Source organism: Rhamphochromis sp. 'chilingali', assembly GCF_963969265.1.
Source record: "Rhamphochromis sp. 'chilingali' genome assembly, chromosome: 2".
Classification (NCBI taxonomy): domain Eukaryota; kingdom Metazoa; phylum Chordata; class Actinopteri; order Cichliformes; family Cichlidae; genus Rhamphochromis; species Rhamphochromis sp. 'chilingali'.
Window position 1 is genome coordinate 61,751,666 of NC_137930.1, and position 13,817 is coordinate 61,765,482.

The window sequence follows — 13,817 nt, forward strand, 5'->3', positions numbered from 1 at the left end:
AGTAAAAATGCTCAAAAACCCTGGCAGTGAATGAGTTAAGAACTAATATTGTGGTGAGAAAATGTTAACATCACTCTGAGAAATTTTTCACAGCATTAAGAGAAATAAGACTTGTAAACAGTCATGAGTAGCAATGCAAACACTTGTGTAGCAGCATTGTGTTGTGTGTGGCTATTAACCTAAAACATCCTCTATTAATTACCCAGTGATGCCTGAAGTGACGTAGTCTTTGCCCTGGTAGTTGTATCCATAACGGATGAGATCCTCACACACATCCTTCACCTTGCTGCCTCCGAAGGCTGTGCCATAGTGGAAGCGCCCATCCAGGACCCCCGCCTTCCCAGCCAAGAGTTCAATCAACTTTCCCACCTGACGAAGTTCAGGAAAAGAACAGCAGCTCTGTTCATTACACAAATCTTTTTGTGCTTTACATCCTCTCCTGGCACTAAATGTGTATATTAAGGGTGAGATTAGATTACACATGTACTCCTCAGGGTTGGTGACAGCAGTCCAAGGATGGCTGAGTTCAACAATTCCACTAAGATCGCACTCAGAGGACCCCTGACCCCGACACACAAAGGGAAACACCTACTCTCATATCACTCCCAGGCCACAGAAACATCCTCTGGAGCCAAGCATTTCTGAGCCTTTTCCATGGAAACCAGAGTGAGCAGCAGTAAAGATCATTCAGGTTTTTACAGTGTATGAAACAGAGCCAAGTCTCATGTCATTCACATTCATCACCATCCTACAGTTCACATGTACTGGCCACGTTTTATAAAACTTCCACACACACCGCTACAGGCGGTGGCCTCACTGGCAGCTGTCTCCGCAGCAACAAATATCTGTTTGTGAACAGTGAGATTGCTGCTTAACGGCGTCAATGGACGTGTGCTCTGGAAGCCAATGATAACCCAGAGAGAAGAGGAGTGGGGATAATGAGGGTTTTGTCTCAGGAGAGCCGGCACAAACCTATAAAGAGCGACAGCCACAGCATCCTACGTGACTCAGACTCCAGTCGTAGCAAAAAGAACAAAAACAAAAAGAACAACAACCCACAAATAAAAACCAGAAGCACGTCCTCAAATTAGACGGCAAATAACCAGCTTTTCACCAAGAGAAAAGAAAACTTAACCTCCCTGACAAATGTTACAACATCGGAGCAGAAATGACAAAGCCAGTGATGAATTAATAGCCCTAAAAATACCATGAATAATATATTATAAGTTCTAGCTCCAGCGAATGGGTTGATCATTAATGATTGGATCTTCCAAGATGTTTAAAGGTATCACTTTTTTGCCTTTGGGGTCTTTTAAAACTTTTGAGAAAATAATCGTTTAATCAACTGTTTAGCAAACGTTTCGTCATCTGCAGATTATATTTCACACCGTTTTTTGACATTATGGTTGTTTACTGTTTAATTTTTTAAATTTCTTCCCCTTTGGTTTATTTCTGAACAAAACAATGGAAAAAATGCAAAAAATACTTGGCATATGAATCAACAGAGAAAAATGTTGCAGAATTTGAGTTTCCACAGCTGTGAAGTGTCGCACCGTCATTCTGGAGGGATATCCATGAGGGTTCATGATGATATCTGGACAGATCCCTGTGTCACAGAACGGCATGTCCTCCTGTGGGACGATGAGGCCACAAACACCTGAAACACACAAACACACACACAAAAAACATTAATGCACACATATGGCAAAGAGAAAACCAATCAGCTTCCCACATGTGAGGATCCGAGGCTGTACTTTAACTTTACAGCAGTGTTAACTAGGGATGGGTATCGTTTAGGTTTTATCCGATACCGGTGCCAAATCGGTACTTTTGAAACGGTGCCGGTGCTTAAACGGTGCTCAAACCGGTGCTTAAAGAATGGAGAACACAAAATTGGTCCAAAAACCTCTCATGTTCAGCTGGTTTTTTGTAAAAAGATAACAATGTTAGCCTTTTCTGCAGCTATGGGGCATATATGGTATCACTCTTGGCTGGAAGCAGTGCTTAAACAATGGAAAAAACACAAACTTTGTCCAAAAACCTCTCATGTTCAGCAGTTTTCCACTTTTTCTTTGGTCATTTTAGCCTTTTTGGCCAGGGTGAAGGGAGTATCTGCCATCAAACAAGAAGACAGCCGCATGTAGCTATGATGATGTTTGCTAGTTCACCTTACATGCATTAATGTAATAACATGGTTAGCCTACTCAACGTAAATTACACACAAACAACATTAAGCTACTCACGCAGAGAAGAACGGCTGCTGCTGCATCATCCTCCTCATCATTTCTGCTACACTGGCAGAGCTAGGGGCCAGGACTCTCCTCTTCGGGTTTTTGGGGATGTTGCTAAATCTGGGTCCGATAACAGGCACCACACCCACAGTAGATGTGCTCGGTGTGAGGTCTCGCAGCAAGCTATCAAATACGGCGCATTTCTGGGCTTTTAAAAAAAACGCTATGCGTCGCCAGGTGTTTCATCGGATTTGAGGTGTTACCTCCTTTGACAGTATCACAGTATCAGCTTAAAGCACTTGTTGCAGGCTGCTGAGTTTGCATCTTTTGCTGTGAAGTATAGCCAGACTTTTGACCGCTTCACCTTGGACATTTTTAATCTGTAGCTCTGCTCTAAAAGAACGTACGTACCTGGACTCGCCTACTATCCTCGGAAACGTAAAATGATTGGCTAGAAGTGTATCACAGCTCAGGAAAAAAAAGCACCGAAATAAAGCACCGAAATGTGCGCTGCTTTTCGGTCTGGTTACTACCGTTTATGTCAGAACCGACACCGGTACCCATCCCTAGTGTTAACACATCACTTTGGCTGCACAGAATGTGTAATAGGCTTTTTATAATATTTTGAATAGAAAATGTTAAATAAAAGTGATAAGTTTTAAAAGTAGGCTGCAGTTTTAATCTGGTTTTAAGGACAAAAAAATCTGACTTTCTGACTTAACTGCAAGCACCAGTTCAGCAAACTTAATAGTGTTTGTGCTGTGGGGGCTCTGTGTGGACCACTGGCAGAGCATGACATTTCCATACTCATGTGGACAGACAGGGACCTCTTTTGACTCGCATGATGTGGGGGGACAAGCACCCCTGGTAGCCAGGAGTTTAAGTGTGAGTGCAAATGTTTACTGAGGGGCCGAAGCACTCTTCCTTGGCCATGGTAAACAGATTGTAGGTCCATTTGCAAATGAAAAAACGAAGAAAAAAAGGAAAAAGGAGTGAAGTGAAGGAGAGCAGGAAGTGGAGAAAGGTGCTTAGCTGGACAGGGAGACTGGGATTACACACCCATGATTTTCAGTTCAAGTCAGAGGAAGTGGAGGGGATCAACTCGAGAGGAGAAAACGAATCAGTGCACGTGGGAAAAATTCACTATTAGCCGACCAGTCAGCGACGCAGCTGACTGCTGATGCCTTACAGGATGTTGCAACAGGATGTTGACTAGGAACAAGTACGGCGATTAACAGGAAAGTCATCCAACAGCAGGAAGAAGGTGAAAAGAAAAGAGAAAAGGCGGGTAAGGCAGGGCCAGAAGAAAGCATAAAGAGAGAAAAGGCATTAAGAAAAAGGCTGATTATCAGGTTAAAAGTACTCCAAAAGAGGAGTGAGAGGAGGAAGAATGAAGTTGGAAAACGGTGGAAAGCACCACAGAGACACTACCAACAGCAGACATCCTTGGGTGTTGTTTGTTTTGTGTGAAAGTAAATGATAAAAGAGGCATGAAATCAGCAGAGAAAGGCAAGACAACAGCAAGGGTCCAGAGCCCTCCATCACAGCTCATACAGCTCCACAGTGGCGGCTCACACAATAGGCCCCTACTACTAACAGCCCGTCCGCCGCCTCCCCCACCTACACAGCTGTGTATGTGTGTGTGACCGGTAAATAATTAACTTATTCTGCTCTGCTGACCAGGACTTATGAGAGTAGTCATGAGAAGCTGGGAGATCCATCACTGCAGCCAAATTCACTTCTAATTAAACACTTTTATATATTGATGAAGAAATGTTCCTTTCAAATTACTCATCAGAGAAGAAATAAATGGTTGTTTTTACAGAGAGATGACCACAGTGAAGCAAAAATGTAGATAAAAAGGTTTACTTTTCCTCTTTGAGGCAATTGTGATTAAAACTAGCTCCACATCAGCTGCACATCTGGGTGTCTCCATCCAAAACTCCTCCAGCTAACCCCACACTGACCTCTCTCCTTGTCACTATCTGAGACAGAAGACATTGTCCCATCCCGAGCTGACCGCCCAGTGCCCACCATGTTAATGAAGAGAGTAAATTATGCATGGCGCCAGTTAGCTTTTTGATTAAAACATCATACTAGCCCTCTATAGGGGAGGCGCTGCAAAACAATAGAGGCTATAAACACTTTTTCCCCCCAGTAGCACCAGAATACTGCTGGGGTGTAATAAATTTGCATAGTCTGGCACAGGACAAAGAGCCAATTAATTGAAAAGGCTCTTGAAAGATGAGAACAGGGGGACAGTGACAGAACAGCAGCTAGTGGGACTTGACTCAACAAATGCTCAAGCACAGTGAAAGATTTTCCTCTTTTTGTCCAGGCATTTACAAATCTCTCGCAACAGGTTGAAAACCCTAACCCTCTGTACTCTCCCTCCAGCTTTGAGCTCAAAATCTTTAGGCTCTGGTCTCACAGAGCAGGCATTGTGGCTGTCATGGGGTCGGCACCTTTCTGTCCGTGTCGACTGCTGAATTTGTCGCCTATTTCAGGTCTCCTGGTCTGCCTCAGGAGGATCTTGATGAGGAAGGCGTCTTCAGCATTGGACGAGATCAAGACCTTTTCAATGTACGAGTCCGTTGACCCCTTATAACTGAAAACAAGAGAATTCAAACTGAGTCCCGTTTTTCCCTCTACATAGATGTAAGAGCTGAAAAAAATAGTTCCACAGTGATGTGTGTGGGCGTGGTGCTGGGAGCTGACTCACCTGATGGGCACGTCTCTGTACTGGGGCTGGCCTGGCTGGGTACTGCCCTCCAGTGGTGTCTGCGTGACAGTCGGCATAGATTTGTTCACCAGCACCTGCTTGTTCTCCACTCTCTCACCTGAAGCACACAAAACACATCAAAGAGTCTTAGACAGACTGGCCTACATAGACTAAAGGCCATTAAGTTCTCTTTAACTTGTGCTAACGTCAAATCTTTGACCAAAAGCAAAAGAACGAAAACAAATAAGTTTGTTTTCAGACTTATTTGAGCTCACACATGTGGGCTCTCACATGTGGGCTCTCAATTTAAAACTGTATTTAACACAGTTTTAAATTGCTTGTTACCTGTTTTGTTTTTGCTAGCTTTGTTTACATCTGCTTTCTTCAAAAATGTCTCTACTGTTCTGGTAATGACTTTGAATCGCTACTAAAACCATAAACTGTATATGAAAGATAGAAACAAGCTCTTTGATGTCCATGCCCCCCCCAAGGTTTGTGGTCTCCTGCGCTATTTTTTTAAAACTAAATATGATGAACGAGGAGTGGATCCGACTGAGAAGCGATCCGCACGCTAGAGCCCGACCAATACTGGAATTGATACTGAAATTTGCAGACTTAAAAATCAGATAGCAATACTCATACTTGTTATGTGCAGTAACTTATGTGTCCTTACCAACATAATGTTACAATGCAGGTTTAAAAATAAGTTTGTTTTACTTATTCATTATCCATCTGACTCTGCTCAGATCAACTGGCTGTTTTGTTTGTAGCATGTTGCCAACAGGGAAGTAGCAGAGTGCCCTCTAGTGGACAAACTATGCAAAGTCAACACCGATAACATGGTTGAAGGGTGTTTTTTTCTGTTTCTTCTTTACTGTTAATTTATTGCCTGACAAATGAAAATTAATATATCAGCAAATAGGAGCTTTATATAAGTTGGGCTCTGTTGCTAATACAGGATATACAAACAAAAATCAACTTTTTGAATCTTAAATATTATTTTCATAATAAAAGCAGTAAGTCACAGGATGCTTTTAAAGGGGTCTGCCACATGAGGTACAAATGATTAATTGAAAATAAGTTTCTGTACACCCACCTTTACATAATAACGAAACAAAAGCAGATGCAACAGATTTACATTACAAAACAAACGTCAGTTACTTACATCATTTTTCAGCATGTTTATAATGTCACCAGACAACAGGACCTTCGTTTCTTTTCACTCGTCTCTACAATTTTTTTTGTAACTGCTTTGATACTTTGCTCATACCGAGGCTTACAATGCATCTCATGGCTGCAGGCCGGCTATAAGCTCTGGACAGCTTCAGCTTTAGGCACTTTCTCTTTGTTAACTCCTTTAAAATGTCCATATTGAGCTTGGTGAGGGTGATTTAGGTGCCAGATTTGGTTTGTTGTAAAAAACGATTTTGTGGTGGTTCCACCAGGATTTACTCTGGGAACTGTGTGTTCACTCACAGTGAAGAGCTCAATAATGGCCACAGCGAGTGTGTGAGCAACTATTTTCCTGCGCTACTGTGCATGCATGAAATGGACTGGCTTGTAATCAGGCATACGTGAGATGCCTGATTAATCCACACTTGTACTGTATGATCCTATTTTCTTCTTCTTCATACTAATAATATTGATAACACATTTCTAACTGTTCCAATCGATGAAAAACTATGGAGATATGTAAGAAGTGGTGTGTGTGTAAATATTGCAAAATAGGCTTCACTTCTCTCTGAGTGAAACATCAGTAAAAACAAACTCCTGACCACTATTAATGACACAGATAATGCTCATAAAATGAATGCCACAGAAGAGGCTGTTAAGGAGCAGCGAACCATGCTGGATTTGCTCCAGTCCTGCTGGTACTCACCAGGGGAGCAGATACCATCAGCATCCAGGATGCTGTGCCTCCAGATGGGTTTTCGTGTTGCAGCATCCAACATGGGGCCCATCACCTTGTCGAAAGTCTGATTGGTGTAACGCCGCAGTATGCATTTTGTATTTTTGTAGACAAGGCACCGTCCAAATCCTGTTTGGAGACACATTTACTGTTACATTAGATTTTCTACCTCCTATTCTGGTATTTTGTTGCTTAAAAACGACTATGCAATTCTTTAAGTTGGACAGATCTCACACCTCTGTCCAGTGAGGCTTTGTTGAGGACCAGAGCGTCCTCAATATCATAGCCACTGTAGCTCATCACAGCCACGGTGGCGTTCTGACCAGCCGGCAGCTTCTCAAAATCAATCAGCTCAATGGTTTTTGTTTTGACCATCGGCCTTTGAGGATAGGCCAGCAGGTACATCAGGGTGTCGATGCGGTTTCTCTGGTTGTAGCCGATAGTCCCTGGAGAGAAGAATCACGAATTTTAAAAAAAAGAACTGAATTTTTAATAAAAACTTATATGTAACACACTGTGTGTCTGTAATCTAGTGATTTAGGGCATCTATAAGAAAATATATAAAATTGTCAATAAATCCATTTTTAGAGGATTATAGATGTTACTTCCTCCTGATTAGACCTCTCTTATATTATGGCCTAAAGTCTGGCCTCCGTGTGGTTTTGACACTTGTCAGATGATACTGCTTCACAATTAAACTGCGTGTGATAACAGGGCCGGGCCACACAGCCAGATTTGCACATGTATGAGAGCCGTCCATACAAAATAGACAAGGCAGAGAATATTGGGCCAAATATAGTTCCAGTCAGTGTTTTTGTAAAGACTGGGAGGGCGGGGAGGAAGGAACGGATGAAGGTAAAGTGGAGGGGTGGGGGCGACCGCAGTCCTTATGAATGTTAGCAGGGCCGTTTGGGGAAGTTCTGGTTACCAAGGAGCTCCGGGTGCACACTCAGTGGTCTTTTGCAGCTGAGCACACTGACCCCCCGAGCACAGCCAGAGCAGACACAATGAATTGCTAATGACACTCTGGGTGACTGGCAGGGAAAGGGCCTCTGCACACACAGCACAAAAGAAAACCTACGCAAGCTCCCCATGTTTGATGTTCATGCTCACACACTCACACACACACATGAGACACTTAATCACACATACAAATGCATTCTGACAAGAAGTGGTGCAGGAGTGGAGTTTTGGGGGAGACGAACCAGCAGGCTGCTTGTATCTATACCATTTGTTATTCTAATGCCCTTTTGTATGATTTTAACTTGTGCAAATAAAAGTGCAAACTCTGAACCGGCAGATTTAGGAGGCTTAGGAACACTGTTCATGTGTTCATGTAAGATTAAATTACTGTAAGAGGCCGTGTTTGTGTGTGCACATGCAGCTGTGGGGAGGATGTTTGAGAAAGGATTCGAGATCCTTGCAGTTTGATGACCTGTGTGCTAGCTGCTCAGCCCACTCTTACCCATTGCCTGCTTGCCCATAGCACACTGGTATGTGTTCCTGGGTGACTGGTTGTGGTGGGGGTAGGGAATGAGGCCGGCACACACCCCGAGCAGTGTGAAGGGCTCGATCTCCAAGTGTGTTGTGTCTCTAGAGAGGTTTAAAAAAAACCCAAAAAAACAGGTATAACTTACTTGACATAAACCTGAATGATCTTTTCATTTTACTGAAATCAGCTTATCATGTGCCACTGACTTGTTAATCATGTATTCATAAAGGGCGATCTGACAGTCGTTCTCCTCGTTGACATCCAGATACTCCACCAGGCCTTCATGTAGGAAATCCTCAAAAGTTCTGAAGCAAAGTACAGAAACTATTAATAAAAATCTACTGTTTGGGAAGTGCCTGTATGGTGTGATTGTGGTGTGAGGATACACTCATAATTTCACAAATATGCACGATACTAACCAGTGGCTTTTGTTTTTCAAGCAGTTGTATAATTGATGTTTATTAAGTTAGCAAATAAGCCAAAGTGGCGAGTTTAAAAAACAAAACAGTAACTTAAAGAGCTGCTTCTTTAATAACAGCAGTCACTCTCTGCACTCCTACCCTCACCTGTAGCCCTGAGACAGGTCTTCGATGTGCTTGTTTTTCACCATTGGAACTCCCTTCTTTACGATGATGTATGGTCTGCAGAGGGAAACACAACAAAACAAAGCTGTGTGAAAAACATTCTTACAACTAAAGAACTCAATGTTACGCTAAGCAAACACACTGGTGTGTAACGATCTTCAGCAAACATTTATTTCCACATTATGCTATTTTTTCTAAACTTCCGCACCTGCAGAGTCGTCCTCCATCAGATGAGATGTAGACGCAGCGGTCGCTCAGGTTTGTGGAAATGGACACAAACTCATTGATGAAACCCGCCCTGCGCATCAACCTGAAAGTGTTGATCAGCTTCTGATGGTCTCGGATCACACCGAGGATGTTACCTGTGGACATGATACAGATAAAGAGGATAGACATTAAATATTAAACATATTTTTGGGTTAGAAGACTGATGTGCTGAGCTAAACACATTCTGACTTTGCGTATTCAGTAATCTTTAAGAGCAACCAAACAATTGTTACGCAATTGTGATACAGCACGCCAAAACAGGCTAAGACCAATTTTTTTAATTTATTGATGTTACAAAACCCTTTGATAAGAAGAACACATTATATTGATCTTCCTTTGATTATTTTATGTGACTTTTTCACTTCATTATTTCAAATTCATGTCACAGTCACTTGTAGCACGTTTGTCAATGTTGAAAACATCTGATGGATCACAATGCATACAACACTATTGTCACAGCGTAGAGACAGAAAAGTTGCCAGCATCATTGAGGAGCTACATTTCACTCTCTGACGAGCCAGGTAGCGTCTGTAGGTGTGTGGCTGTGATGAGTGAAGGTTTTGCCCTCACAGCAGAGATGTTTGCTGGATGTAAACCCGCTAAAAAGAGTGCACTGTTAAATGTAGTTTATGCATTAGAGACTGTTCAATAACAACATCTTTTGACATAGTTTTGACAGATATTGCAGTTCACATTAGGGACAGTAGGATTGTTCTTGATTGCATCACTGCTTGGTTGTTTGTGTGTGAAGCTGTTTAACCTGCTGCATCACATTTGTTTAACATTTAGAGTTCACATTAATAAACACATGGATTTTGCTTATCCAATAATTTACCAGTTGTTTTCTCAGTTAGTCAAATTATCAGTAAAATGCCAAAGAATAGTAAACCATATAACAATGGCCACAGTACAATAAACACCTGTCTGAAGCTCCATTATATAAAACAAGAAACATGGACACATTTGACATCTAAGAGGCTAAAACAGGACATTTATGGGATTTTTACACAAAAAAGCCACGACAAATTATTCATCAGCTGATTTTGGTTAAAATTCAAACTTTAAATGCAAAGAAGGAGTGAAGGCGGCATTTGTAAGACACCGCAGCTTACTCTGGAAGAAACGGAGCTCTAACTGCCTGTAGGGGTGTGTTCATATCAAGTCTGACAGACAAATGACTGGAGAACAGAGGAGACACTGTGCTCTGCCTCTGTGTGAGGACACATTTGCACTGAACACACTCTGAAGGGCTTTGACACCTGCTGCTACCAACTAATTAAATGGTATGGCAGCTAATATAATTTGACAGTTATCAGTGGCGAGACAAACATATCCAGTAATTAAGGGGCCAAGTTTTGACTCAAGAATAATACCTACTGCTGTCGTGAAATGAATGAATTATCAGCCTCACAGTGAAATGCAAAATTACCTTCTGTAAACTAAACAGAATATTTTTCCCTTCATGTTCATAAGCAACACATTCAAAACAGGGAGGATTAAGACTTTCTTTTCAAACGATCTAAAGCAAAAGCCTCCGGTGTTAATTCTCTCTGTGTTTATTTATTAATTAGGCTCCACTGCGGAGGAGGAGGTTTACCATTGAGGAAGACGAGAAACACGCTCGGGTAGGAGAGCTCCTCTCCACACAACAGGTTCACATCTTCCACCCCGAGGTTGAAGGCCAGCTTGATGATGGGACCGTCCTCCATGTCGGTGGTGATGTGCGTCATCAGAGCCAAGTTCTTCACCAGACCACAGGCCTACAGATACACATATATAATCCAATATTATCCTTGTGGAAATACATAAAAACACAGAGACAAGAGTTTTTCTAAGAGTCTCAGTGTCAGTAACCTCCCCTCCAATCCCCATTTAGAGGTAGATCATTGTCTAACCATCACAGGGAGTGTTATAACATGAGAATAACTCATTAAAGTGAGAAAGAAATTGCTGACCATGATTCCTATATATAGCAGTACATGTGCCACAGCATATTAGCCTTTGAGAAACCTCCTGGGCCATCAGGTGTGGCTGCCGCAGCACACTCACCTCGCCCTCAGGGGTGTCAGATGGACACAGCATTCCCCACTGTGACGGCTGCAGGGAGCGCGGTCCGCTGACTTTCCTCGTCTTCTCAAACTGGGAGGAGATCCTGGTCATCATGCCGAGAGCTGAAATGTAGGAGAGACGAGACAGGACCTGGGTGACTCCCTGACGGTCCATCTTGAATCTCTTCAGAGACCAGTTACCCTGTTGCAAGAAAACATCAACACCAATAATTACATACTGCATAGTAAATATTACTTAGTACACAACACTTTATTGCTCATTAATGCATTTTAATGACTGATAAGCATCCAAAAATGGAAGCTAGAGTGTGCCAGTATTAGCAACTATTCATAAGTGGTGCATGTTTCATTTTAATATTACAAAAATTCATGCAATGACTCCAAATTAAGAAAGAGACATTTCTGGCTTAAATTCTGAAAGCGGAAGCAGGATTTCACTCTTAATGTTGTTTTAATATAAATCTATAAATCTCCATCTAAGTAACTCCTGCTTTCTAATTTTTGTTTGATCAGTGACCACTTTATTCTTCTATTACAAGTACAGCATGAGAAAATTTTAAGTTAACACTCACATAGGAACACAAACTGAACCTCTACTTAATTGGAGGCACTACGGTTGATGATGTCGGTACGCCTGATAGTTTTTGATTGTTTTGTTTTTTTTAGCTATCATAAGGATCTTTAATAAATGTAATAAACATTTTGATATGTTAAATGAACATTTCCCCTGCACGTCTGTTTCTTTTGGCCTGCAGCTCTATTTATCCATCAAGACTGTTTTGCAAGCTGTTTGATGTCAGATACTGACTTTAAAGAGAGTCCAGCCAGCAAGCAATACAGCTCAGCCGACCAGGACACCATTAATACTGATATTTTAGTTTTTTTATGTTCAATATTTGATCAACCCAAAATAAAAGATGAATGAAAATGAATTTGGTCCATTTTTGTGACAAAGAATTTCATGTACACTTGTTTTGTATTACAGTGCTGTGAAATTTAACTATATATCATTTTAAAATGATCACTAATAGCCTATTTAAAGGTTTTTATTGTTTGTTTTTATTAGTGCATACTCAAATATGGGATTTTTTGTTCTTTAAACTTTAACTAGCCAATGAACAGACATTTTTGGATGCAGGCAAATTAGAGGATCTGTAACTTGGAAAATGTCAAGATTTTATCTTTAATAGTTTTCAGCTATTTATATTTAAACATAAAAATAAATAAACATTAAAAAAGGTTTGACAGCGATGAACCTTTTCTAAAATTATGTATCTTAAAAGTGTCTGACATATGAAGCTAAAATTCTCATTATATACGCAAAAATTTTGGACCATAAAATTTTGATGCAACATGCAGACGGTTGAGCAGAAAACTTTCCAAAATGTTGTTTGAGATGGAACGACCTCCTGAGCTATAGCAGCCATGACTTTCTCACCGTGGATATCGCATTGACCATGCCGTTGGTGATCTGATCCTGCCGCATGTGCTTGACCACATCAAACTGAGCTGCTCTCTGCTTGGGGATGATCTGGTCTGCGATTTTCTTCAATTCGGCATTAAACTTCTTAAAGAGATCTTCAAACAGCAGAGACAGGAGCTAAAAAGAAGCAAAAAAATGCAGATGTTTTTTGTTTGCTTTTTTAAATCTCAGGTCTCCTGGCACGCAGTGTCAGTTCACGTGCATCTACTGCCAGATGTAATAGCCAGGTGTGCCAGCTCACAAGTAAGCCAGGTCCCTGTGGTCCTCTGTCCGGTCTACAGGAGGCAACTTCTCTTACAACCCCCACCCAACCTGTGCATTAGCATACATCCAAACAAACAGGCAGCACTGCTTGAAATTAATAAAGAAATTAAGCTTCCATTGCGCAGCCAGGCCAATTAGTTGAATGTCAGGGAACCATAATTGGAGAGTGAGGAGATTGCTGGCGTTGTTAGTATGTAAGCCCCCTATTGAAACAGGGCTCTGTGCTCCCCCCTCCCTCGATCCCTCCATCTCCTGCTCCTTATACAGAGCAGGTTGGGGGGGGGGAAATTAAAGGCCTTAAGACAGCAGTAATTACATTATCAGAGCCGGGCCTGCGGATTAGCTCAATCGCTCCAGTCAAGGCAGCATTTCTATTGTCACGGTGCTGAAAAATCCCCATGCTTCCACAGCCTCAGGATTTTGGTGCCACCGCATATCTCTCTCCCGACAAAGCCAGGCTGAAATACTAGTGGGGGAAAGGAGGGGGGTTCAAAAACAAAACAGGGAAAAACAAAGCTGAGGGAAAATAATGAGAGTCTTATTAAAAGAAGGTGGCAGGAACAAAGGTGCAGGTGAGAGATCAGGCCTGGAGCCGGCGCTGTCCTCTGGTGTAGTGCTGTGATCCCTTCACACTGAAGCACGAGAGTGTTGGTGTGTTTCTGCTCGTATGGTATTAATAAGCATCAGGCATGTTTTGTTTCTAGTTGTTTTATGAGTAAAGAAAAGGAAGTAAACACCTTTCAGCTCACAAACATGAAAAAAAAAAATCAATAATCATTTAAATAAAACTTTATAG

The 13,817-nt window shown here is 41.7% G+C and overlaps 1 protein-coding gene across 1 annotated transcript in view; it reads right to left on the reverse strand.

Annotated features, from left to right (window-relative positions):
- polr3b (polymerase (RNA) III (DNA directed) polypeptide B) overlaps nt 1-13,817 on the reverse strand; it is a 28,711-nt gene that overhangs the window by 1,567 nt on the left and 13,327 nt on the right. The window contains exons 13-25 of the mRNA XM_080861278.1: nt 12,713-12,874; nt 11,255-11,455; nt 10,803-10,965; nt 9,147-9,300; nt 8,921-8,995; nt 8,561-8,659; nt 8,328-8,455; nt 7,099-7,308; nt 6,833-6,991; nt 4,954-5,071; nt 4,697-4,839; nt 1,554-1,657; nt 203-369 (exon numbers count right to left, since the gene is read on the reverse strand). Coding sequence (XP_080717404.1) covers nt 203-369; nt 1,554-1,657; nt 4,697-4,839; nt 4,954-5,071; nt 6,833-6,991; nt 7,099-7,308; nt 8,328-8,455; nt 8,561-8,659; nt 8,921-8,995; nt 9,147-9,300; nt 10,803-10,965; nt 11,255-11,455; nt 12,713-12,874 — 1,883 coding nt within the window. The remainder of the gene's footprint in view (nt 1-202; nt 370-1,553; nt 1,658-4,696; nt 4,840-4,953; nt 5,072-6,832; nt 6,992-7,098; nt 7,309-8,327; nt 8,456-8,560; nt 8,660-8,920; nt 8,996-9,146; nt 9,301-10,802; nt 10,966-11,254; nt 11,456-12,712; nt 12,875-13,817) is intronic.